Source organism: Cygnus atratus, chromosome 2 (assembly GCF_013377495.2).
Source record: "Cygnus atratus isolate AKBS03 ecotype Queensland, Australia chromosome 2, CAtr_DNAZoo_HiC_assembly, whole genome shotgun sequence".
Taxonomy (NCBI): Eukaryota; Metazoa; Chordata; class Aves; order Anseriformes; family Anatidae; genus Cygnus; species Cygnus atratus.
Genome location: NC_066363.1, coordinates 136813222 through 136837482, shown reverse-complemented (window position 1 = coordinate 136837482; position 24261 = coordinate 136813222). Strand labels below are relative to the sequence as shown.

The 24261-nt window shown below is 52.8% G+C and overlaps 1 protein-coding gene across 1 annotated transcript; it reads left to right on the top strand.

The window, feature by feature from the left end:
- Positions 1 to 11454: 11454 nt before the first annotated feature.
- Positions 11455 to 21361, top strand: GDF6 (growth differentiation factor 6). Its single transcript, XM_035546356.2, is given in 3 exon segments — positions 11455 to 11782; positions 20288 to 20415; positions 20418 to 21361. Coding segments are annotated over 3 exon segments (1221 nt in total). The 3' UTR covers positions 21183 to 21361.
- Positions 21362 to 24261: the final 2900 nt, after the last annotated feature.

Sequence of the window (24261 nt, the reverse complement as noted above, 5' to 3'; positions counted from 1 at the left end):
TCAGACATCACAGACGAGGGTTTACCGAGATCACAGTCTCAAGTTGAAAGCCTGGGAATTCCTCAAGGAAAAGGTGTGGTCTGGGGCAGCGCATGTGAGCTGAGAGCTTTCCAAGTGCGTCTGCAGCTCTCAACATCTGATGGGAAGATTAAGTTCGTGGGCAAAACACATTGTGAAAATGGAAAGCAGACTGCTACATTTATCAGCAAGCCGAAAGGACAAAATGTACGTGAATGCTCGAAAAGAAAAAAAATATTAAAAGGCCCTTCTACATCAAGAGGAAACCTTCCCAAGGAGCAGCAAGCAGGGCTCGGGTGATGTGGGGCCATCCTGCAGCCATGCCCTCGAGGATGCTCCAGCCGATGGAGTGCTGTGGCTGTACAGGTCACAGCTCCTGCGGGCACCTCTGGCTGCGTGGGTGCTGTTCACCCCAGCTGTGCTCTCAAGACTTCCCAATTCTTCCCAATTCTCCCTTTACGAGATGGTAATCCCATGCATAGCTCTTGCTGGGTTTATAAATTAGCCTTTGAGTCCAAGGAAAAGTGTGGCTCTTTGGAGAGAAAATAGCTATCACTTTTTCATAGCCCTGCTTTTCTCCTCTTCATTTTTTTTTTTTCTGCGAAAAGCTTTTATCTCATCAGTCCCCTGTGCTGTGAGGTGGTGCTTGTGATTTCCAGGTTGGATGCCCAGGGTCTCTACAGCCACCTTCCTATTTCTTCATCTTGCGTGTTCTTTGTAGCTGCTTCGTATCTCTGGTGTAGTTGCTGGTGTACGCTTGCAGTGCAAAAGGCTTGCATCATGTGTGAAAACCAGCCTGGAAGCTGCTGCTTTCAGCACAGAAATGAGCACACCACAGGCCAGAGTTTTATCAACTCTGGGCACCTCAGTTGTTTGCCCATACATCCTCACCCCAGGAAATAATAGAGTAAAATAAAGTAAAGTAAAGTAAGGTAAAGTAAAGTAAAAGTAATGTAAAGTAAGGCAAATGAAGTAAAATAAAATAAAAATAAAAAATAATAAAATAAAACAAAACAAAACAAAACAATAAAATAAAATAAAATAAAATAAAATAAAATAAATAAAATAAAATAAAATAAAATAAAATAAAAATAAAATAAAATAATAAAATAAAATAAATTAAAAAAAAATGTTTGCATTCTACTACTGTTTTAATCAGCACCTTCATCAGCACCGCTTCCTTACGTCCCAGCCATGTGGGGAATTGGTTATTCGACTTTTTAATTCATTAATTTATTTTTTTCTGTAACTTATTGCTTACTCCGCGTTCCCCCCACGCAGGCAGCTCCGTTGGGGCTGTTCGTGTCCCGAGCCCCCCGCGTGTCCGTGCCCGGGCCCGGTTCCCACGCCGCGTGGCCGCGAGGTGTCGCTGCCGCCCCGGGCACGGCCCGGCCCGGCACGGCCCCGGGCTGCCGCGGGACCCTCTCGGCCTCGCCGGGACAAATCGCCGAGGTTCACCGCCCGTGAGGCTGCCACGATGTTCCCCGCGTGGGAGCATCACAGCATCACCGGGGTTTTCAGCTGAGCCTATTCCCCAGAAGGCTTGTCGTCGCGTTTGTGTTTTTATTTTTTTTTTATTTATTTTTTTGAATTCTGAGTGATGCGTGGTGATGCTCCATGGTTCTCCCGAGGAGAGGGAGCAGTTTGTCATGGGGCTGAAGGCAAAGCCTTCTCACTGCTTATTTCTTCGTGCTGGCCCCTGGCACGCATCCCTGAGCCGAGCCGCTGCGGTGTGACCCTGCTGTGAGCCGCCAAGGGTGCTGCTGGCTCTTGGCCCTGATAACCTGGTTGTGTTGGTGGCTCACAGCACCCAGCTCTGCCCAGGACCCCGGCAGCATCCTCCCTGAACCAGCATTCAGCAGCGACTCCCTTCCACTTCAATAAGGGTTTCCAATCAACTTTTGTGGGAGAAACATGGAAAACGAGATTTGGGGTAACCCTTCAAAGGCATTGGAAGGCTGAATGGGAGAACCTCCCAGGCTGTTTGTTCTTTTTGCGGGTTAGCCCAGGTGCTGCCCTAGCAGACTGCTGGTGCTCCATCCTGCATCACCCCGCGCCCCCGTAGGAGCTCGTGGAGCTCAGTCCCTTGGGTGTCTGCTATTCTCCAGGCTGGACGTTGGGAAGCTTCATCCAGAAGCAAACCTCTGCTCTGGAAACTATGGCTTGAGAAACAAGTTGGGTCTGAATGGGCAGAAAATATGAAAACAGAAGATTTTTCCTCGGATACATTCACGGTAGGTTTCACAAGGAATCAGTAAATGATGAGTAAAGTTATCGTAATAAACAAACTTCGGAATGCAACCATTGGAATGTCAAGTCAGAAGTCTCAGTTTGGTTGGCATTTTAACAGACATGGAAAAAACGACAAGCTGAGGAAACATGTGAGTTCCTAAGGCTGCCTGAGCAAACCCATACAAGTCAGACTGAGCGCCATCAAACTTATGCTGAATAATATCCCGTTAATCCCTGAATGAATAAGGGAGTCCTCAGTGGAGCTATCGAGCAATATGATTCCAGTAAGTTGTACACAATTCTGGCCTTGTTTTCTAAACATCTACATTAATTTTTTGATAAGAAGCCCGCTACATTTCTTTTTTATTTTTATTTTTTGGCCAATGCTTTCCTTTTCTATAGCTCTGATAAAGTTCAGTCTGTGAAATCCTTCTTAAGCTACCTCAAAGAAAGTGTTGACATCAACAAGAAGGAAGCAGTGCTATAGCAAAATAAACCTAATAAGGGAAAGTCTGGGCTGTGACTACAGGTGATGGAATAGAAGATGCCCTGCCAAACAGCCAAGCATTGCTATTGCCTTGCTTTGGGGCTTAGTCCCTTTGCCAAAGAAATATTTGGGGATTCTATTGAACACCTCCTGCTGCAGGATGCCTACGCCAGGGGTGGCATAGTAAGGGCATGGGCAGGACTTATATTTGTGGAGAAAGAAAGACAACTGCTGCAATTAAGCAGAGAAAGCTGAACTGAATAAATAGCTTGCTTGAGTAAAATGAAGCTTTTCTTTTTTTTTCTATTTCTTTCTTAAGCTCAACAAAAAGAAAAAAGAAAAAGAAAAGAAAAAAAAAAGGAAAATCCCCATTGATTTCATCCAGCTGTTAAAATTTTATGATACAGAGATCCCCAGTTTTCATGACCACTTCATGTAGTTTAATATGCAGTCGTATTCTTTTCAGTTTCATTTTCTCCCCAAACTTTAGTTAATAAAACACCTTTCAGACAGCCTGTTCCTAGCAGTTACAGAATGCCTGGTCTTCTTGTACACCAAGGAGAAATGTGTGCAGCCTTGGGAAGGAATTCCTGTGCAGGCACGTGGGCTGTTACCTGCGGGATGCTCGGCACGTGGGGAAGGCACCACAGCCACGACTCCCACAGATGTCAATCAGAGCCATGCTTACACCCTTCCTCGTGTGATGGAGACACACTCTGAACAGAAGCAGCTCGTTCCCAATAACCCTAGAAACAAAACCTCTCACCTCAGCCCCGTCCAAGACTCCCCTCACCTTCAGAGGGCTTTGGGCTCAGGCCCAGCATGGATAAATCTCCCCGGACCCTGGAAATTCAGAGGCAGACCAGTACATCCCAAAGCATTGTGCATCTCTCCTCTGCTTCATCTGCAGTGAGCACAGGGGATGAACCTGCACCATGCGTTTCCAGCCTGGCTTTCCAAAGGGCTTGTCTGCTGTTTGGTTGTCATTGATAAAACACCAAGCGTAAAAACAATGCCCGTGTTTTCTGCTTCTGGAGGGGCTAATATTTTCAGTCTGCTGCTGGAAATGCTCTTTGCTCATGCAAGCTATGCTACAGCACACTAGCATTTCTCTGGCTTGCTACCAGTACCCCTATATGTAGAAAAAAAAACTTACATTAGGAAAAAATAAAGGCTGAGTGTACGTATCGGTAGCTCCAGGATCAGACCGGCTGATTTAATTAATCCCAGAGCAAGTGTTTCAAATAAGGGAATCCAAGATTATGATTAAACTGCAAAAGGAATCGAAATACACTATGGGTCAGGGATTTTTGCTGTGCTCTGCCTTGTGAAAGCTTCTTTTTGAGCTTCAGCAGTCCTTTGCATCATTCTTTTGCCTTCGTGGTGTTGAAAATCGTTTGGAGAATCTATTTAATGGTGCAGTTTTATGTAGAAGGTAACTGCACTGCCGCCCTAAATATAAAGCAGTCGGAGTAACTTCAAATAAACGGGTCTGGTTTTGTGAGGGGTAGCGCCAATAAACATTTGGGTCAGCCAATGCGTTCTGCGGGCAATGTTTAAGGAAACATTAGCTGTTAACATGCTTAGCTTGAGGAAGCTGAATCCTCCCTGTGCCAGTATTTATAGTAATAGTTTAATAGGAAGCCTCTAATGATAACATCTTACTACTTGTTTAATCCTCTTTTACTCAGCAAAATAACTGAGTTAATTTGGGAAGGAGAAAGAATGCGGATGCCGTGCCTGGCTGGGGACAGGACAGCATCTCTGGGCGAGGACAGCTTCACTGCCCCATGGACAAGGTGCTTCCAGGGGCAAGGTCACTGGCTGCCCCTTTTGGTGCCTGTCTCTTGCTGCATCAGGGTTGGGAACAGTGGGTTTTTAAATCAAAACAGAGGAGAAGAGAAGAGAAGAGAAGAGAAGAGAAGAGAAGAGAAGAGAAGAGAAGAGAAGAGAAGAGAAGAGAAGAGAAGAGAAGAGAAGAGAAGAGAAGAGAAGAGAAGAGAAGAGAAGAGAAGAGAAGAGAAGAGAAGAGAAGAGAAAGAAAAGAGAAAAGAAAGAAAAGAAAAGAAAAGAAAAGAAAAGAAAAGAAAAGAAAAGAAAAGAAAAGAAAAGAAAAGAAAAGAAAAGAAAAGAAAAGAGAAAAGGAAAGGAAAGGAAAGGAAAGGAAAGGAAAGGAAAGGAAAGGAAAGGAAAGGAAAGGAAAGGAAAGGAAAGGAAAGGAAAGGAAAGGAAAGGAAAAAAGAAAAAAAGGAAAAGAAAAAAAAGAAAAAGGAAAAGAAAGGAAAGGAAAATCTGGACATTTGGTGAGATGGAGTACAACAGAATAAAAAAGAAATGAGGAAAAATAAGTGGAATTAACACAACAGCTGTCACCATCACAGGGTTCATTCAGTCTTTGCCTTCCCTTCCCATGCCCTGCAGCTCGAGGATGGCTGCAGCACAGCTCCTGGCACCAAGGCATCACCACGGCTCTACAGGAATTTTGCCCTGGAAGGAGATGTTTCCCAGGGGGCTTCCTCCGACACCTTTGTTAGGGACTTCTCAGTTGAAATGAGGGAAGAGGCAGAAACAGCAGCAAGAAGGGATGCAGGGAAACTGCTGAGGTTGTGTGAGTACAGATGAGGCTGCTACCCACGTCTTTGGGTTCTCCACGAAGCTGCACCCCAACACCCCCAGGGGCTGAGGGGCCTGTCCTAGTGTCAGGACAATGGCTGGGACATCTTAAATTCCCCTGCGTAGACAGGGCCTGAAACCCGAAATACCCAGCTGCCATGCTCAAAGTGCCCTTGCAAGGCTGAAGTGTTGAGAGTGAAGCAAGGGAAATCAGAAAGGAATCGTAAAATGAAAGGATGTAAATAAATTCCTTTGTGCTGTTAGGCCAAACCGCGGAGATACATTTTTTTGCAAGGAGTCCCTCTCAAAAAAAAAAAAAAGAAGAATTTGCTGCATGCCCCGGTTAATCTGCAGGCAGAGTGTGTGGTTGGGATCATTCATGACAGGGAACATCGTTTCAAAGCACCAGCCTGCGCAAAGCCAAAGCTGGAAGCCTCAGCTAGGGTATTCACCAAAGGAAAAAAAAAAAAAACAAAACCAAAAAAAAAAAGGGAAAAAGAAAACAACCCCCCCCAAACACAGTTAAATCTAATTTGTCAAATCTGTAAGCATCCTAATGCAGAATGGAAAAGTGCAATAAATGTTTGCAAATTATTCCCCCTTTTTTCTAAGATCTGAAGCTACTATTCATGTATTAGTTCCTGCTCTCATTGCACTGAAACAGAAAGCAAAGCTGGGCATATGGACACTAAGTATTAAAGACAACAAATATTATAATTCAGCCCACAAATGGAGGGCTGGATCCTGCCGGGGTTGAGGTCCTTTTGTGTCCTACAAAATTAGGAACCGCGGATACTCAGCACCAAAGCAGAAATGCTGAGTATCCTCCGGGGCTGGACTCAGGGCTTAGCGGAAAGTCAGGCAGAAAACAATGAATCCAAGTGCCACCAAGCTCGGACGAGACAATGCTGCACCAAAGCTGTCGCCTTTTGTTTTTAGCCCTCTGGCAGCTGGAATTAGCTCTGAGGAGCTGCCCAGGCACCTAGGCGGTGAGTTGTTCCCATTTGGCAGCTGGCAGCAGGGCACGCACGTTATTTAGAAAAAGGAGAAATTGTCCGAGTGAGCAGCATAGCTGAACAAATCATAAATGATAATAAAACTGGTGGTTCAGTTTATATAGCTGGGGCTCCGAAGCAGAATTACAGATTATGACAGGTTAACGGGGATTGTGACATTCCCTATACATGTAAATAAACACTGAATTTGAGAACCTCTGTTTTCCCAAAGCACTAGTAAATAAAAGTATAACAGAGACCTCATGTAAAGTAACCATATGCTTATAATTATACAAACATTGTAGATCCCCTGTGTGAAATTTCACATCTTTATTGCTTCTATTTTAATGTTTACAAAGTTGGTAGTAATTTTTCAAAAACAAATATGATCCTAAACAGGAAAGACAATTTCCTATATAATTTGATTTTCTACGCCAGGGCGGACGAAATGAGAACCACTCTGATATTACAAACATCCCCACTTTCTCGTGCCGCTGTTTGTTTCCCCGATGTCAGGATGTGTTTTGATGCTCCAAGAATGCAGGAGTGGCTCCGCTTTCATGCCCATATATTAAGTTTTTAACTGTGAGCAGGAGACAATGTGGTTCTAATCTAGGACAGTGACAAAAATGCGGAGAGCTTGCAGGGAAGCGACGTTGCCACTGGTTCATGGCAAAATAAAACGCTGCGGAGAGCAACAGTTGTCGCATAGGGTTAGCCCCGTTACTTTCCCCGACTTTGACTTTTCTTGTGAAAAGACCAACCGGCAAAGACAGAAGTGAAATGAGCAGCAACATGAAAGTCCTTGCCTGCCTGGGGGACTGCACAAGTGCCCGCAGAGCGTGTGGGGCTTCCCTGGGGGAGCCGAGCATCCTGTACGGGGTGGCCAGGGAGCGAAGCTGCTTTCCTCGCCGGACCACAACAGGAGGCTGGTGCAGGGTTTCCTAAAGCAACCCGATTTATCTAGGCATGTTCTGGCTATTTTCACCTCCTTTTTGTTCGCATGCTGTTGTTTTGACGGTTAAAATTCTTGGTCTGCTTAGGATTTTGAGGTTTATGTAACAGTTTTTAAAGTGTGCCGTCTGAAACATGCATGCCGAGAAAAAGGAAAAGTGATGGTTTGCTGTATTGAGCGAAAACACAAAATTTGGCTAATGTGGTGGGCCAAGACAAGGGAGCTCAGTGCTCTGTCCTCAAGGATGCTATGAGCCAGGAGCAGGCAGCCCGATGTGCATGGAGAGGGAGAGGAGCTGGAAGGAGGAAGGTGGCTCTGGGAAGTGGAAGCAACTTTTGGGTCAAAATCCACCTCCTGAAAACACAAATATTCCTGCTAGTATGGGGCACTGCACAACAACATTTTCGGGAGTGCTGCAGCAAGGAAGCGGAGATGCTAAATATGTTGTAGCTAAAAGCAACGGGAGCTTGATGCCCCAGACCTGGGGCCTTTGGAAGACAAGTCCCGTTCACAAAGCCGCGGCGTGTGGGGGCTGGTGTAAGGCTGGAAATCAGCACATATGGACCACACGGGCGTTTCAGAAAACGTTATGCTGACTGCCATGCCCGTAGGAATCCCTACCCCCTGATTACGTGATCTGAACACAGGCTTTAAGAGCTGTTTGTGGTAAAGGGGGAAGAAGTCCATATTGTGACTGGGTGTATTTGCTAGTCATCCTAATAGAGGATGACTTGGGGTCGCAGAAATAAAAGCATACGATGGGTTGTTCATGTTAAAACAAACCACAGTCTAGCTGAAAAAAAATAAAAATAAAATAAAAGAGAGTAAGAGGGACTGCCTGCAAACTGATCAGCTCTGTACAAATGCCACTCGCACACCTTTTGTAGATCTTCCAAGAGCCCACAAAATAGAGATGCACCGGGTATTGCTTAGGCCATCGGTCGACCACTTGTGCAGGGATAAATTTCCACCTCTGACACTAGCCCCAAACAACGTTGCTCCTTTTGTGATAATAACAAGAGAAATTTCCATTAAGTTTTCAGGGGAAAAAAAAAATATATTTGCTTTTAGCCGTCTCCTGGTTTTCAGATTTTGCCTCTGGTGATTCTTTTTCCAGAATAGAAAAATTGACAGAAAGCAAGAAATTCGAAACATGTGAAAATTGTGTGTCCTTGTGCAAGGAAATTCAGGAAACAGCTTTTAAAACTGCGGTTTAGAAAGCTTCCCCAAATTGCTTCAGCTTGGAGAAATGTATATCAAACAGAAAATTGTTACAAAATATTTATAATGCAATTATAACCTGAAATCCGGCCAACTTTTATTGTTGAGAAAACCGGAAAGGAAACCATTTTAAAAAAAAATAAAAATGCTATTATTCTTTTCTGGCCGCGGCTATTCTTTTTTTCCCTGCTCTCATTGTTGCTGCTGCCGGCATCGTGCCGTGTGCCGAGCCACGAGCCCCGGGGCTGCCGCCTTGGTTCGTGGGCCCCGAGCCTCCCAATTTTCTCCTCCCCAGTATGACCCCAAACTTCTCCAGGCATTTGGGGACTTGCGAGTCCCTCGCACCGATGGGACCGCGGCACGCCGCGTCTTCTCAGTTCCTTGCGCTCCGTCGTTCACTTAGCTCGCTGTCGTGGCAATTAACTGCATGCTCTTGAACAATGGCATTGTCTTCGGTCATGTCAATAGGACGGGGCCTGACGCTGCCATAAACAGAGAGAGGGGCAGCACGGGTTGGGTAATTCTGCTGTTTCTGCTACCTGCTTATGCTGTTGGGTGTGCACAGGGTGTGGGAGGAACGATAGCCCAAGCACCGAGAGGTGACCTGAGCCATGGAAAGACCCCCGTTGAGTGCAAGGGCTTCGAATCGGGCCCATGATACACAAATGGGGGTGGAGAGCAGCCATCTGAGTCGACTTCAGAGAGTGCATAAAAAGCGCGAAAGCAGCAGGTAGAAATGAAGTCAGCGGGATGAGAGGTGCTCTTGGGACCACTCGACCCTTGCAGCTCTGCATTAGTATGAAACCACCTTCCCTTGGGAGGAGAGGAGGCCAATGGAGGAAAAAGCGGAGAACAAAGAGGGAAGAGGAGAGAGGGACTGAGAGACAAAGGGAGGAAGGGAACAGGCACATGGGGAGCTGCAGGGGGACCCTGGAAAACAGCGGGGTGGGAGTGGGAAAGGGCAGCAGTGCAGCAACAGCAGTGCTGGGCACCACAAGGAGGGGATGTGGGAAGCGGAACAATATCATAAAAGGGAAAATAGGACAATGAAATGCAGCACGACAGAGAAGAATGGGCCCCGGGCGACTCAGGTTGGGCAGAAGTTGGCAGAGAAGAAACTGGAGCTGGGCAGCTGATGGGAGATAGCAGAAAGGAGCGTGGAAAGGGTGAGGAGGGCACAAAAGGGGCAGGAGGAAACAAAAAAAAAGGAGTGATAAGGCTCCAGCAGAAAGTGGGTCATGGCAAGAAAAAATAGCCCAAATGCTCAGCATGGAGTAGAAAGGATGAGAATGGCAAAGGGGAGCAGAAGGAACAAAAGTGAGGCACCGGAGCAGCGGGGCTGAGGGGAGGGGAGCAGAAAGCAGCAGATAAAAGGGAAGGGGAATGAACACGAGGGCGGACGTGAAGCCAGGGGATGGGCATGAGAAGTGAAAGACAAGAAAGAAGCCAAGCCAAGGACTGGCCCTCTCTAATCCAAGTGATACGGCGTGTCCCACATCTACGTGGTCCCATCCAGAGTGCTGGCTGAGGGCAGCCCCCGGCACAAGCTACAGCTTGGAGCAAGCCTGGGAGCTGGCCGGGAAAGCGCCAGCCCAGGGAGCCCGCTCAGCATCGCGTGGGGCTGCCCCAGCGTGGTCTTGTTCCCCGGTGGAGATGTCTCGGTGACTTGGGACCCAAGCCCCTCGTTGGCTTTGAATGCCCCCCTCACCGTCCTCATGGAAGAAATGGGGAAGAGGACAGCAGGGGAAGATGAGGAGAGGAGAGCAGGGGAGCTCAGCACAGGGCAGAGCGATGTGGGGAAGCAGAGGAGGATGGCTTGTGGCTGCGTGCAGGAAGAGTGCTATGGTTCAGGCAGGATAACAAGGAGAAGCTGGGAAGAAGCAAGGAGGGAGCAGGAGAGACGGGATTGTGCAAATTTGTCCTCTTTGTCCAGGGCTGTGAACCATAGAGGTGGATGGATATAATCATTTGGATAGATGAGTCTTACGACAGGGGACGCAATTTTCTGAAAAGCCACACATAAATAAATGGGTGAACCCTTCCGACAGTGCAGGAGGGACCTGGGTGGGCCCTGCTGGGAGCAGTCTGCCCCGGCTGCCCCGCTGATCCTGCAGGTGGTGCTGGTCCAGTGCTGCCATTCCTGGGCCCCAGCCTGGCACCCTGCTCCTCTTGGGGCGGTTCCTCTCAGGCAGATTTTAAGAGAAAGACAGCACAGAATCACAGAATCATTAGGGTTGGAAAAGACCTCCAAGACCACCTGCTCCAACCATCCCCCTGCCACCAATATCACCCACTGAACCGTGTCCCCAGGCACCACGTCCAACCTTTCCTTGAACACCCCCAGGGACGGTGACGCCACCACCTCGCTGGGCAACCCATCCCAGTGCCTGACTGCTCTCTCTGAGAAGAAATGTCTCCTCATTTCCAAACTAAACCTCCCCTGGCACAATGTGAGGCCATTCCCTCTAGTCCTATCGCCAGTTATCCGTGAGAAGAGGCCGACCCCAGCTCCCCACACCTCCTTTCAGGTAGCTGGGACTGTCACTTGCGACGTGACCCGGGGCTGGCTCAGAGCCCCCCCTCCCCGGCCCCGCAGGTGCCCCGCACCCCCGGGTCTCCCCATCAGCCCTCCCCTCCCCTCTCCCCGCGTCTCCCCTTCCCCTCCCCGACCCCCCCGAGCACCCTTCGCCCCCCTTCGCCCTCCTTCGCCCTCCCTTGGCCCCCCGCCGCCGGCCGGCTCGGGCACCCAGCCCGCCCCACGGGGCGGTCCGGGGGCGGCGGGGCGGTCCGGGCGGCGGCGGGGCGGGGCGGGCCGAGCCGGGCCGGGCCCGCCCGGGTGCAGTTCCCCGCTCGGCGCCGCTCCGCCGCGCAGTCCCCGCCGCACGTCGGGCCGCCGGAGCCTCACGTCGGGCCGCCGCCCCGCCGCGATCGCTATGAATGCGAGCCGGGCCCTGCTCTCCGCCGCCTTGCTCGCCGGCCTCCTCTGGGATTTACCGTGCTGCCTCCCGGCCTCCCTCCCCGCCGCCGAGGAGCTCGCCAAGGGCGGCAGGGGCCGCAGGGCGCCGCGGTCCCCCCGGGAGAGCCGGCAGAGGCAGGGGGGACAGCCCGGGGGCCGGGCGCCCCCCAGGGCGGAGCCCCACGAATACATGCTGTCCCTCTTCAGGACCTACTCCATCGCCGAGAAGCTGGGCATCAACGCCAGCTTTTTCCAGTCCTCCAAGTCCGCCAACACCATCACTAGTTTCGTGGATAGGGGACAAGGTAAGCGCCGACCCCCCCCCCCGTACCCCCCCATCTCCCCGCAGCGTGCTTTATTTTTTGGGTTAGGCTTTTTTTTTTTTTATACTCCTCCTTCTTTCCTTTCCTTCTTTTTATTTTCCTTCCCCTCGGTGTCTTTGGGGAACTTGTGCATTTATTTTAAAGCAAAGTGGCCCGCAGCGGGAATCCCGGAGCTGCGTGCGGGACCCACGCGTGGTCGTCCCCAGATCGGCTCGGGGGCAGGGAAAAAGCAGCCCCCGCCCGATCTGCAGGCGAAGCACGGGTGTAAATGCAACCTTGGAAAAAAAAAATGAAAGAAAAAAAAATAGAAAGAAAGAAAAAGCTCTTCTGGTTTATTTCCTTCTGCCAAAGGAAAGATCTCTCCCTTATCGCTTCAGCTCTAAGGCAAATAGAAAGTTCAAACTGACCGAGGGCAAACACTCGCTGCCTAAAGCCGCCCTGCTTTATCGGGATTTACCTGCGAGAGCACCGGGAAGCGCCGGGGCCGGGCTGCGGCGTTTGGCCGGGGCCGCTCCGAGCCCAGGTAGCGCCGGGCCCCGACGTGCCCCGACGGGGGGGCGGAGCGGGGCTCAGCTGCGGGCTGCCGCCTGTTTGGGGCCGCATCCCGCTTCCTTTAAAAGTCCTGGATGTGGGGACAGCCCCGGGGGTGGCCGTGGATGAGGAGGACCCGGCCCTCGGCTCCCTCGGGGCAGGGGCTGCGCCCCTCGCGGGGAGCCCGGAGGAGGGAGAGGCACAGGTAGGACGGGGACAGCAGGGTCCCAGGCCTTGACCCCGCTGTCCCCAAGGCAGCAGCGATGCCGCTGGGCTCCCGGGACCCCTCCGCGACCCGCAGCCCCGGGGGGCCCGGCCCTCGCTCTGCTTTCCCCTCGCTCTTTTATAGCTCGGACTCAGGGCAGGGGGCGCAGGTTGCGTGCGGGTCCAGGGGAAAACAGAAATTCCCTTCCCTCAAAATGCCCCCCGGATAGTTATTGATTTATTTAGGTATTCATTAATTCGCATTATGCCGGTTTGCGGGCCGTTAATGACAGACTCAGTAAGAGGTTCTTAACGAAGGTTGCGCGTCTTTTCCTTCCCCCCTGCTTGAAGACCCCGCAGCCCCCTCCCGGGATCCCCCGGGACTCGCCGGGACCCCTCGATTTTGGGGACAAAACACGGCGCCGCGCAAACCCCACGGCTCCCCGGAGCTGCAGCAGCCGCGCAGCCCCAAAACCAACCCGGATCCCTCTGCGAGCTTTCAGCCTCTCCTCCCCTACACCCCCTGCAGGGGCCAGCTCTGGCCCCCGTCCTTGTCCCCGTGTGTCCCCCCCACCCATCTCGGGGGCTTGGGTGTCCCTCGGTGTCCCTTGGGTGCCGGGGCCGGGGGCGCCGTCGGGGCTGGGGGCGCGGGTCGGTGCCCCCGCGGTGCCCAGACGGCTCCTAGGGACAGGGGACAAGGGACAAGGGACGAGGGACAAGGGACAAGGGACAAGGGGCAGGGGACAGGAGGGTTTTGCTTTCTGCCTTTGCCCCATGAAGGTCTTTTAAAAAAGGGGGTGTGGGTGGGGGACTTTCCAGGCACAGGGTTTCGAAAGCTCAGCCTTAAAAGAACGGCCTCGGCCGCTTTTCCCCAGCAGAAAAATCGGGGGAGATAAAGCCCCGTTCGAGATCATCCTATTCTTGCTAAGCCGAAGAAAGACAGTTAATTTAACAAATTTAGCTCATCTTGCTGCATGGGAGATTGTACTCCGGGGGAAGTGATTTGCTAACAGAAGTCCCGGTTTGATTAAGGGAAAGCCTCACTTTTCCCCCATTGATTTTGATTTGATGTGTCACAGGCTGTGACCTTCTGCTGGACCTTCAGAGGGTTGCTTAGCATCAAGCCACTGATTGGAGTATTTCAACTCAGTGATCTAATTGAGTGTTCATGTCATAACATATCAAATATTGTCTAGTCTCCCGTAATGAAGCGGACCAGCCAATGGCACATCACCAAAAAAACTTCAAGAGAAGCTTCCGTTCCTCTGAAGTGGGAGCTGGTTTACTGCCCACCTCCCCGTGGGCTCCTAGCCCGCTTAATTGGCGAGCTGCGGTGGTGCTGCTGATGAGCAGCCTTTGCTCGGGGAAAGCGGGGCGGGGGGGAAAACTTGCTGTCGATTCATTTGCAGACAATATAGCCTCCCAAATGGACCCAATTAGACGGGCTGAGCTTTACCTACGGCCGTGGCTCTACCTTGTCGGCAGGGTTTGGGGGGGACTGCAGCCGAATAGGGGGGCGGTTTTGGCCGCAAAGCATCGCTCCCCGATAGGGTTTGCACCCCAGGACGGCCCGGCCCGGCCCCAGCCATCGCACCCTGCTCTCGGCTTCTTTCTTTCCTTCCCCCTGGAGCTAATAGGATCCCTTTCAGGCTAGCTCGAGAGCCACACCACTGCCATATATACATACATACATACATATATATATATATATGCATTTTTTTTCCTAGCGATAGAAAGAGTGCAGAAAGTGGGGGGGGGAAGGATTTGCGATTCCCCCTTCTCCACCTCCTCCCGCCCCCCACTCGCTCCCCCTTGTTACGGTCGCAAGATCAGACAGGACCTAGCTGAATGTAGGAAAATTACTGTTGGCACATGAAGTAACTCATTAAAACGCAGATGGTGCTCTTGCTGGCCTCAGGACCCCCAGCATTGGCGCTCCACGGCAAGGCAGGACAATTAGGAGCTGCAAGGGCTCCACCAGGCAGGAAAAAAAAAAAAGGGGGGGGGGAAAAAAAGAGGAAAGCGGGAGGGAGCTGGAGAAGGCAGCCCCTAAACAAGCAAAGCCACAAGGAGCACGAACGGCGGCATGGCTCGGAACAAACCGAAAACTAAATCGTGCGAGGGATGCGCGATTTTCAGCGGGGTGTCCCTGGAGGAGCGGCACCCACGGGTTGGGGGGGGGGGAGCTGCCGGGGTTTCGTCTCGCCTCCCCCTTTTTGGGGCCGAAAGACTCCCGGAGCAGAGGGATTTTCGCCCGGCAGGGACGGGGAGACGGCAACGTGAGCTCGTCCCCTTTTTTCCTCCCTTTTTCCTCCGCCAGCTCCATCGGATGGGCTTGGGGTGCGCTGCCCTTAGGGTAGCGAGGGGGGCGAGGAGGAAGGGGAGAGCCCCCGGGCAGGGGCTGGAGGTGGTCCGGCTGTTCGTGGGGCAAAAGGAAAGAGCGTAAATCCCTCTCGGAGTTCCTCTGGTGCAACATGTTGATGCAAAACAGCGGGTTTCTGGGCGGACCGAGAGCTGCGCCGCAGTGCAATCCGCGCAGCGCCTTTTGCCCAGGCAGTGTTGTCGTTGGCAGAAGGAAAATGAAATATAAGCGGGGAAGTATTTTAATGGGGAAGGAGGGAATTCGCAACTGTTAATTATTTGGTGACCTTGTATTCGATTTGTTTGAGCCCCTTATAAAAACACTAATGCACACCAGACGGCCGCAGCGAGGCAGCGAGCAGCCGCTTCCAAGCCCAGCCGTGCGCCCGGGCGAGGAGCGAGCGCTAAAGCCGTTACCGGAGCAAATTGGGTGAAAAATGTTTTTTTTTTTTTTTCGATGATTTTTTTTCCTTTTTTTTTTTTTTTTTCCTTAGTTTGTGTTCGTTTTCTTTCGGGAATCCTCCGCGGGCAGAGGCGGAGCGGGGCCGCGCAGCGCCCGCGGCACAGGTAGCGCTGCGGGGTCGCTCGGCTAAGGGGAGGGGGGGGCTCGAGCGTGTCAGGATGCTCGTTTCGAACCCCATCCTAGAACCGATTTTTATTTTATTTTATTGTCATTATTTTTAATCCAGAAATCCCCCGGCAGGGCGTGCGAGGAGGCCCCCTTTTATTATTACTATGATTATTATGATGATTTTTATTTTTTTTTTTATTATTATTGTTTTGAGAACGGTGGGATCGAGCTCTCCGTTTTGGGGCTGCTCAATTTCCAGCGCCCAGGGCTGGGCTGACCCCAACCGGGAACCGGGAGGCGAGAAAACCCGGAGCAGCCCCGGGCCAAGCCCGGGCAGCGGCTGAGCCCCCAGCCCGCAGCCTCGCCGTACTCGTTCTCCTCCTCCCTTCGCAGTCCTGGAGAAAAAAAGCAGCTGGTCGGAGAATTGCTCGTTCCCTTGCGCTGGAGATTTCGCGGCAGGCTGCGATCGGAAATCGTTGTGTGCCTGAAATGTGGTTTCCGAGCGAGAGGGGAAGTTTCAGCCCTTGCTAGTTGTGGGCAGATCTGGATATTGTTTGGATTTTTTTTTTTCTCCCTGCATCCCGGCTCTTCCAGCCCAGAAATAATGCTCCGAAGCGTCCCCTCGCTGCTTTTCTTAGCTCCGAGTCCCGGAGATATTCGGTCCCGTTTCGGCGACGCGAACGAAGCCGGGAGGGGCAGGAAGAAGCCGTGATTTCTCGTCGATCGAAATATTTCGGGGGGCGAAACGGTGGCAAACGGGGGGGGTGTTGGTGTCTCTTACGGCAGGCAGAGCCCCCCCGGGGAGGCCCCTCTCCTCCCCAGCGCATCTCCCGCGGCGGGGCGGGCAGACCCGGAGCCCGGAGCCCCCCGGAGCCCCCCGGAGCCCCCTCCGGAGCTCTCGGGGACCGGGACCGGCTGCTGGGAAGCGGCGAAACCGAGCCGGGGACCGGGGCTGCCGCTGCCCATCCCGGGGCAGCCTTCCCGGCACGGATGCTGCGAGCCGGGGATGGAAGGTAGGTTGCAGCCGTGCGCCTCCCCGCCGCGTTTTGGGGCTGGAAACAGCCCCCCCCCACACACACACACGTTGGTTTGCTCGGCTTTGGGTAGATTTAGGAACTCGCCCGAGGAATTCGTCCGTCTTTCCCCCGTAACTCGCCAGGCAGGCGAACGAAACGTTTCGCTCTCCTCAAGCCGGTGTAACAAAAAAACAAACGATCGGAGCCGAGGACTTGAGAGCCGGGGAAATGCCACACATGGAGAGGCAGCCCCTTGTTCGCAGGGCTCCGAAAGCAAATACCTGTCAGCGTTGCGACTCCGCAGACAAGGGGCAGCCCGTCCCCATTACACGGGCTTTAATTTCCAGCGAGCGGCTGCGAGGGGTCTTTTAATACTGCGAATGTGCTTTTGGTTTGCGAGTTTAAATGCGGCTCGAAAGAGAATTCGGGAACGGGGGAAATTCTTCTCGAATGCGGTTTTGGGTATAATTTGCAGTGATGTAAAGTTCAGATCCGAGCCCTGATGAATTGGCCGGCAGCCCGGTACCTGATCTGCCATGAAAAGGGAAACTCGGTGTAGCCTTCCTTAACCCCCGGCTCGCCTCAAAGGCCGGGCTGCCTGCGACAAAGAGGAGCTGGGAAGCCCGAGGTGCTTCCCACGGGGAATTAAAGGAAACGTCGCGGCCACGAAAGGGGTTTCGCCGCGGGGACGACAGAGCCGCCGGCACCGCCAAGCCGGGGAAGGGGCGGGCAGGGGCTCGGCACAGCCCCCCCGACCCCTGCCCATGTCCCTGCCCCTGTCCCTGCCCCTGTCCCTGTCCTTGTCCCGAAGCCCTGGGGAGGGCTCTGCTCCGTCCCCCGCCGGTGGCACACGCTTAAATCCGGCGTAGCAGGCTCCTTTCTCTCTCCCCCGCTGCCCGCCCCCGATATTTTATCTTGGCCTGCAAAAATAAACAACGGCGAGTGGAAATAAGGCTAATGCCCCTTACGTAGCTAAAATTCGTCTAAATTAACGCTGCGAGCATAGACACAGACCCTCGGGGCGTTTGCAGCCATGTGTGCTTTCCCCTGCCCGGCTCTCTCCAAATAATTCAGGAACTGGACTAACAATAGGGACAGCCTCAGCTGGCCCGAGAAAAAGGCAGAGCTTTGAGCAGGGTGGTAGAAACCACGGGGTTCACCCCAAACCCTTCTCTGCTTCGGCGGAAACCCGGAGATGCCGAGTCCCGGGTCGCACAAAGGGATGGGGACAGCCCGGGTGTCCCCTCGCCTTCCTTGTCCTGTGTGCCGGAACAAAGGTCCCCAAAGCAGAGCCACCCCTGCCCTGCTTCTGGAGGCTCCCGAGGTGCCGCTTTCTCTCCCTGATTTTTTTTTTCCTTACTTTTTTTTTTCTTTTCCTCCTCTGTTTTTTTTTTTTTTTTTTTCTCCCACCCTCCCGACCGCACTGGGAGCGAGCCAGTCCCGGGTTAGGATTATGTATTCATCTGGAATTATTAGGTTACGAGAGCGAATAAATAGCGTTTATCTGATCGGATCCGAAGCCGCTTATTTGAAATAACCGGGATCCCTGCCCCTCGCTGACAAAAGAGCCGGGAACCGCCGCAACCAGCGGGACTTTTCCACCGCGGAGCTGCTGCTGCCGGAGCCCGGCTCGCAGCCCCGCTCGCCCGGGGCCACCTTCCTGCTCCCGGTGGCCGTGTCCCCGGCGTGCCGTGCCACACGACGGGCCACCGCCGTGCCCCAGCCCCGCCAGGCTGCGGCCTGGGAGGATGCTGGTGGAGAGCGCGTTTTGCACGGCCACCCCCCCGGGGCAAACTCTGGGAGCCGCAGAGCGGAGCTGGCTGCCCCCTTGCCCTCCCAAAAGGGTCTGCAGAGCCTTCACAACCCCTGCAGCAGGGACCCGCGGGGAACTTGTCTCCCCGTTTCCCTGCCTCCTAATCCACACCCCCGGCGGGGCCGCGCCGCGCTGCCACCTGTGCCCTCCCCCGAGAAAGGGCTGGGGGAGGAGATTTGGCTCGGGAGGGACGCGGGGCTGGAAGCAGCCCCCTGCTCCCCCCTCCACCCCATGCCGAAAGGGGAATGCCAAAGAGGGCGAGCATCTCCCTCGGGAACCAAACCTGACCCCACCACCCCGGCAGAGATGGAGCCGTGGCCGGTCCTAAAGCCGGGGGGTGAGGGCAGGGGTAAGGGGGCCGCATCCTAACCCCGGGGGTGAGGGCAGGGGTAAGGGGCTGCTCTGCGTCCCTGGGGGTCGCTGGAGAAGCGGGGGAGGTGGAAAGCTTCGCCGCAGCCCGGCGATGCCAGGAGCCCCCGCTGCGCCCACCAGGTGCCCCCGGCCGTGTGCGCGCAGGCAGCACTGGGGGGGCGACAGGCGAGGAGGAGGAGGAGGAGAGGGGTTTGGGGGATTGGGTCGTGCCCTCGGGGTGCACTCCCCCTTCTGGCTGACCCCCCTCTGCGCCGCTCCCCAGGGCCGTTTTTACTTATCTTTTTGTTTTGTTTTGTTTTGTTTTGTTTTTTCGGGTCTATAGAGGAGCTGTTGCCATCACCTGGGGCATCCCCATCTTTCAGGGGGTTGTTTCTTACAGTCTCCCCCCGGGATCCCCGCGAGAGGGCTTCCCCTCCCCGGGGCAGCCAGTGGGGCAGGTTGCTTCCCCACCATCCCCACCGGAGCCCCCACACTCCCTCTCTTCCCTCTCGGTGGCTGTGGGAACACGCAGCCACGCACCGCGACTCTCCGGTGCGTAAATCCTCGCTGCTGGCCTGCGTGCTGAGCCGCACTCATTTTTACATCGCTGTGGCATGCCTGAAGGTCTTGGTTTCCATAAATCATCCCGTTGTCCCTCCTGCCCCCCCCCAGGAGGTTCCCCCAGACCTGTCAAGTAGAGCCGAGGTTGTGAAATACACTGATTAGGAATAGCGATGACCTTTGGTATCAATAAATAACAGGGGCTGTATATTTCTTTAGGCTCCCTTTCGGCCTCTGGAGCAGGCTGAGCTTGGAAAAGCGGCGAGGGGCTGCTGAACAGAGGCTCCAGTGACACTTTTACTATTGAAATATACACAAGCTTTACTAGCTTCTGGGGAAACCCGGGGGCTTTGGGAATTTTTGTATTTGCTGGGTTGTAAACATTTTATTGGAAAGCAGCTCAGGGATATCTGGTTTGCTTTCTGTGCTGCATTTTGTACACCCATGTGTCAAAAAGAAGTCTATTTTTTTTCTCTTGAAGAAGAACATATAAGTATATATGTGCATATGTATATATGTAGATATGTATCCAAGCACACTGTGGATGCTGGCTGGGCTGATTGGCCAAGGCCATGCCTGAGTAAGGGCTGCCATGTGCTGCCTCTGGTGTGGGAATGGGATCTCCTGTCTGGTGTAGTTCCTTCTCTTCTCTTCCCTTCCCTTCCCTTCCCTTCCCTTCCCTTCTCTTCTCTTCTCTTCTCTTCTCTTCTCTTCTCTTCTCTTCTCTTCTCTTCTCTTCTCTTCTCTTCTCTTCTCTTCTCTTCTCTTCTCTTCTCTTCTCTTCTCTTCTCTTCTCTTCTCTTCTCTTCTCTTCTCTTCTCTTCTTTCTCTGCCCTGCCCGTCCCCAACCCCATCCCCATCCCCATCCCCATCCCCATCCCCATCCCCATCCCCATCCCCATCCCAATCCCCATCCCTTCCCCTCCCCTCCTTCTGCCCCTCGACCCCACCTCAGCCCCAGGGGTCCCTCCGAGGTGGTTTTGGGGCGCCCTGCCCTCCCTCCCTCCCCATTCCCGTACCCCCCTCAGCTCGCCCCCTCCCCGAGCACTCCCTTTCAATTCTCTTTTCTCCCCCCGCAGACGACCTCTCTCCCGCTCCCCTGAGGCGCCAGAAGTACCTGTTCGACGTGTCCACCCTCTCGGACAAGGAGGAGCTGGTGGGGGCCGAGCTGCGCCTGTTCCGCCGCCCCCCCGCGGCCGCCCGCCGCCCCCTCCGCCCCCTCCGGCCGCCCCCGTCCTGCAGCTCTTCCCCTGCCTCTCCCCTCTGCCGCTGGGCTCCCGCAGCCTGGAGGCCCGGCCGGGCGGCTGGGAGGTGTTCGACGTGCGCCAGGGCCTGCGGGGGGAGCGGCCCCGACGGCAGCTCTGCCTGGAGCTCCGCGCCTCGCCCGGCCGCGGCTCCCCTCCGCCCCGCCGCTGGCTGGACCTGCGCGGCCTGGGCTTCGGCAGGGGGACGAGGCCGCCTCAGGAGAGGGCGCTGCTGGTGGTCTTCACCCGCTCCCGGCGGCGGAGCCTCCTCGGGGAGCTGCGGGCAGAGCTGGGGGCTCCTCCACCGCCGCCTCCTCCTCCTCCTCCTCCTCCTCCCGCCGGCCGCCGGCCGCCCCGCCAGCGCCGCACCGCCTCGCCCAGCCGGCACGGCAAGAGGCACGGCAAGAAGGCGAGGCTGCGCTGCAGCAAGAAGCCGCTGCACGTCAACTTCAAGGAGCTGGGCTGGGACGACTGGATCATCGCCCCCCTGGAGTACGAGGCGTACCACTGCGAGGGGGTGTGCGACTTCCCGCTGCGCTCCCACCTGGAGCCCACCAACCACGCCATCATCCAGACCCTGATGAACTCCATGGACCCCGGCTCCACGCCGCCCAGCTGCTGCGTGCCCACCAAATTGACTCCCATCAGCATCCTCTACATCGACGCGGGCAACAACGTGGTGTACAAGCAGTACGAGGACATGGTGGTCGAGTCGTGCGGCTGCAGGTAGCGGGCGGGCGCCCCTCGGCGGGGGGCCGGGGCTGCGCCTGGCGGCGGAGGGTGAGGAAGACGTCGGATGAAGAGCGAGGAAGGGCGAGGAGGGGGGCGGCGGGGAGCCGGGAGCCGCGGGGAGGACGATGGTCCCCCTCTTCCCTTCCTCCTCCTCCGGTTCCCTTCCTCCTCCTCCTATTCCCTTCCTCTTCCTCCTCCTCCTATTCCCTTCCTCCTCCTCTTCTTCCTCCTCCTCTTCTTCCTCCTCCCCTCCTTATCTTCTTCCTCCTCCTCCTCACCTCCTCCTCCTCCTCTCCTCCTCCTCCTCTTCCTCCTCCAATTCCTCCTCCTCCTCCTCCTCCTCTCCTCCTGCTCCTCCTAGCGCCCCACCGGGTCTCCCTTCCCGTGCCTCCCCCCCCCCACCCCGGGCTTTATCTGGCCATCTCCCCTCCCTCCGAAGGTGAAGGCAATTCCCCAAGTACAAAAAAAAAATAACCGGGGGAGGGAGAGGGAGCGGACCGAGCCCCGTCTCTGAAGTTCCTCTGAAAAGGGCTATTTCATTTCTGCCCTCTCTCTTTCACATTCCTGCAAGATTACCGGCCACAAATAGCCTCCCCCTTCTTCCTCCCCCTCGAGGAAAAAAAAAAAAAAAAGAAAGAAAGAAAGAAAGAAAGAAAAAAAAAAGAATTGCTCAAGATTGTAATTACCAGTTAGGTTATATTTTAAGACAGCAATGAAAAAAACTGTGAAAAGAGCGAAGTGTTACAGAAAGCACAAGCGGGGTGAAGGGGAAAGGAAAACTCCCTCGGATTTCACGACCAAGTGCAGCAACGCAGGGACGGATCCCTGGGCAGCTCCAGATCCCTGGGCAGCCCCAGCTCGGGGGCTCTGGCAACCTGCAGCAGTATTACACGCAAAAGTGGCGCTGGAAAAGGCATTTATGTCCGCTTGCTGGTCCCTTCCCACCTTTGGGCTCAGCTTCACCCGAGGAAAGTGCACTTGGAGGCGTGCCGAGCCCTTTTCCTGATGCGACTGTTTGTAGGCTCAGGCTTTCCCCCACTGATGGCCGGAGTCGTTAGCTCCTCCGGTGTCTCAGAGCTACAAATTGGTGGAAAAAGGAAAAAAAAAATAAAAAAGAGAGAGAAGAGAATAATAATATAAAATGCTAGTAAAAAGACTCGACCAGGAGCAATAATTTAAAATGCACATTTTGCCTGGGATGCACTGTTGTTCATATAAAAGTTGTAAATATTCGTTTATTTAAACAGACTGAAAAGTGCAAAATGGAGATGAACAACAGGCATTTCTCTTTTTTTTTTTAATGTACAAAACATTATATGCACTCGAAATGTTATAATTTCTAATATTTTTAAAAGTTTATATTTGAGTTGTACAGAATTAAGCATTAATCAAATATTTCATTCTTACTTAACATTATCGTTTCCTTAAAATATTATTACAAGATTTTAATTCTGTGCTAATAATGGAGAAAAGACCTTTTTTTTTTTTTTTTTTTTTTTTTTTTTTACTGTCTACCTCACTATAATGCAAGTATTTACAACTCTAAAGTAATCTGAGGTAAATTAATATTCAGAACATTTTTACAATACACCTTTACTGGACGATACTACAACTATTACTGTATTATTAAACTTTTTTTTTTCCAAAAAGTCAGCTTGCTTTTATATGTTCTATTATTTTGGTTAAGCAGATCTGAGCTCTCAAATGTTGGCTCCAGTGCTAAAATGCTGCAGAGCTGAGTTGGAGCAAGTGCCACTTTAAGACTTACCTAAAGCCATTCTTCCTATTCGAAGACTTTTTGTACTCTCACAAGATCTTTGGTATGTACTGGTGGCAGAAATTTGCAGGAAGCTGCATTATGACTTTATGCATTTGATGCGGTGATTTACGGTACTGTAAGTGGGAGAATGCATGAAGTGGAAAAATTCAGGCAACCGTTTGTAAATCTCATCTGTACTGGGCACGTGTATATACACTGTATTATGACGATGAGCAAAAGATAATGAATGTTTTATAAATGATATTTATTTTTTTGATGCAATGGGTAATATATTTATTAAATCTTTCCTGGTTATCTCGTAGATAATGAAGAACTATTCACTGAGTAGTTGTTTCAGTAAGAGAAGTCCCGTCCTCTCTCATGACAATGTGTGCAGAGGACGGGGTGCTCTCAAGTGCAGGAAGCCCGGGGGGTCTGAGACCCCATCAAAAAACAAAACACCCCAAAAAAGCCTCGTCTTACATGCCCGAGAGCTGCAAGAGCTGCTTACCTTGTGGCAACCGTGGAATGTGGTTGAAAACAAGGTTCTTTTCATATAAAGTGGAATTGCTACCAGAGCACAAGATCTGATCTTGCATGCTTTTCTCTGGCAAGCCTCCTGCTTGGACTGGTGCTTGAACAAAGAGCTGCAGGATTGGGCCTGGGCGTCTGAACAGCAGCAGCTGAGAGACCTGCAGAAGAGTCCAGCCTTAGTGTCGGTACAACTTTCAGAGGAATATTTCTCTTTAGTATTTATTAGTGCTTCAAGTTCATGACTAATAGTAGATTTGGGAATAGCAGCTTTAAAAAGAGCTTCGGTTTTAAAGCTGGGTTTAAAGTGGTATTCTGGCTGGCGTGGATTTTGGTGGCTGCTCCCACCTCCTTGATCTATGGACCAAGCTCCTGCTCTCATTATGGAGGAAAGCAATGGAAAAATGACACAGAAAATCCACAACCCAACAGTCTGGAACACGCTCTCTTGGCAAAAGTAATCAAGACACTTCAGGTGCTGTAAACTGGAAATGAACACAATGTAAAAAGCCAAGATTTTTCAAAATTCACAGATAGCAAATTGATTGAAGGCTGAATGAATCACCTCTTGATTTCAGTGACCGGGGAGCACAACTGCATCAGGTGTACAGACCGTGCTTTGGTTAACACCGTGTTTTTCATGCAGTTTCCTTTCAGCGTGAAGCCCAGTATGGCTTCTGTTGCAAGCCTGTACATGGCACGCTTGGTAGCAAGCTGCAGTGTCACTGAGCTCTCCTTTCTGGTGCACCTCAGGTGTGCTTCTGGGGAGTTTGGTCAGACAAAGTCC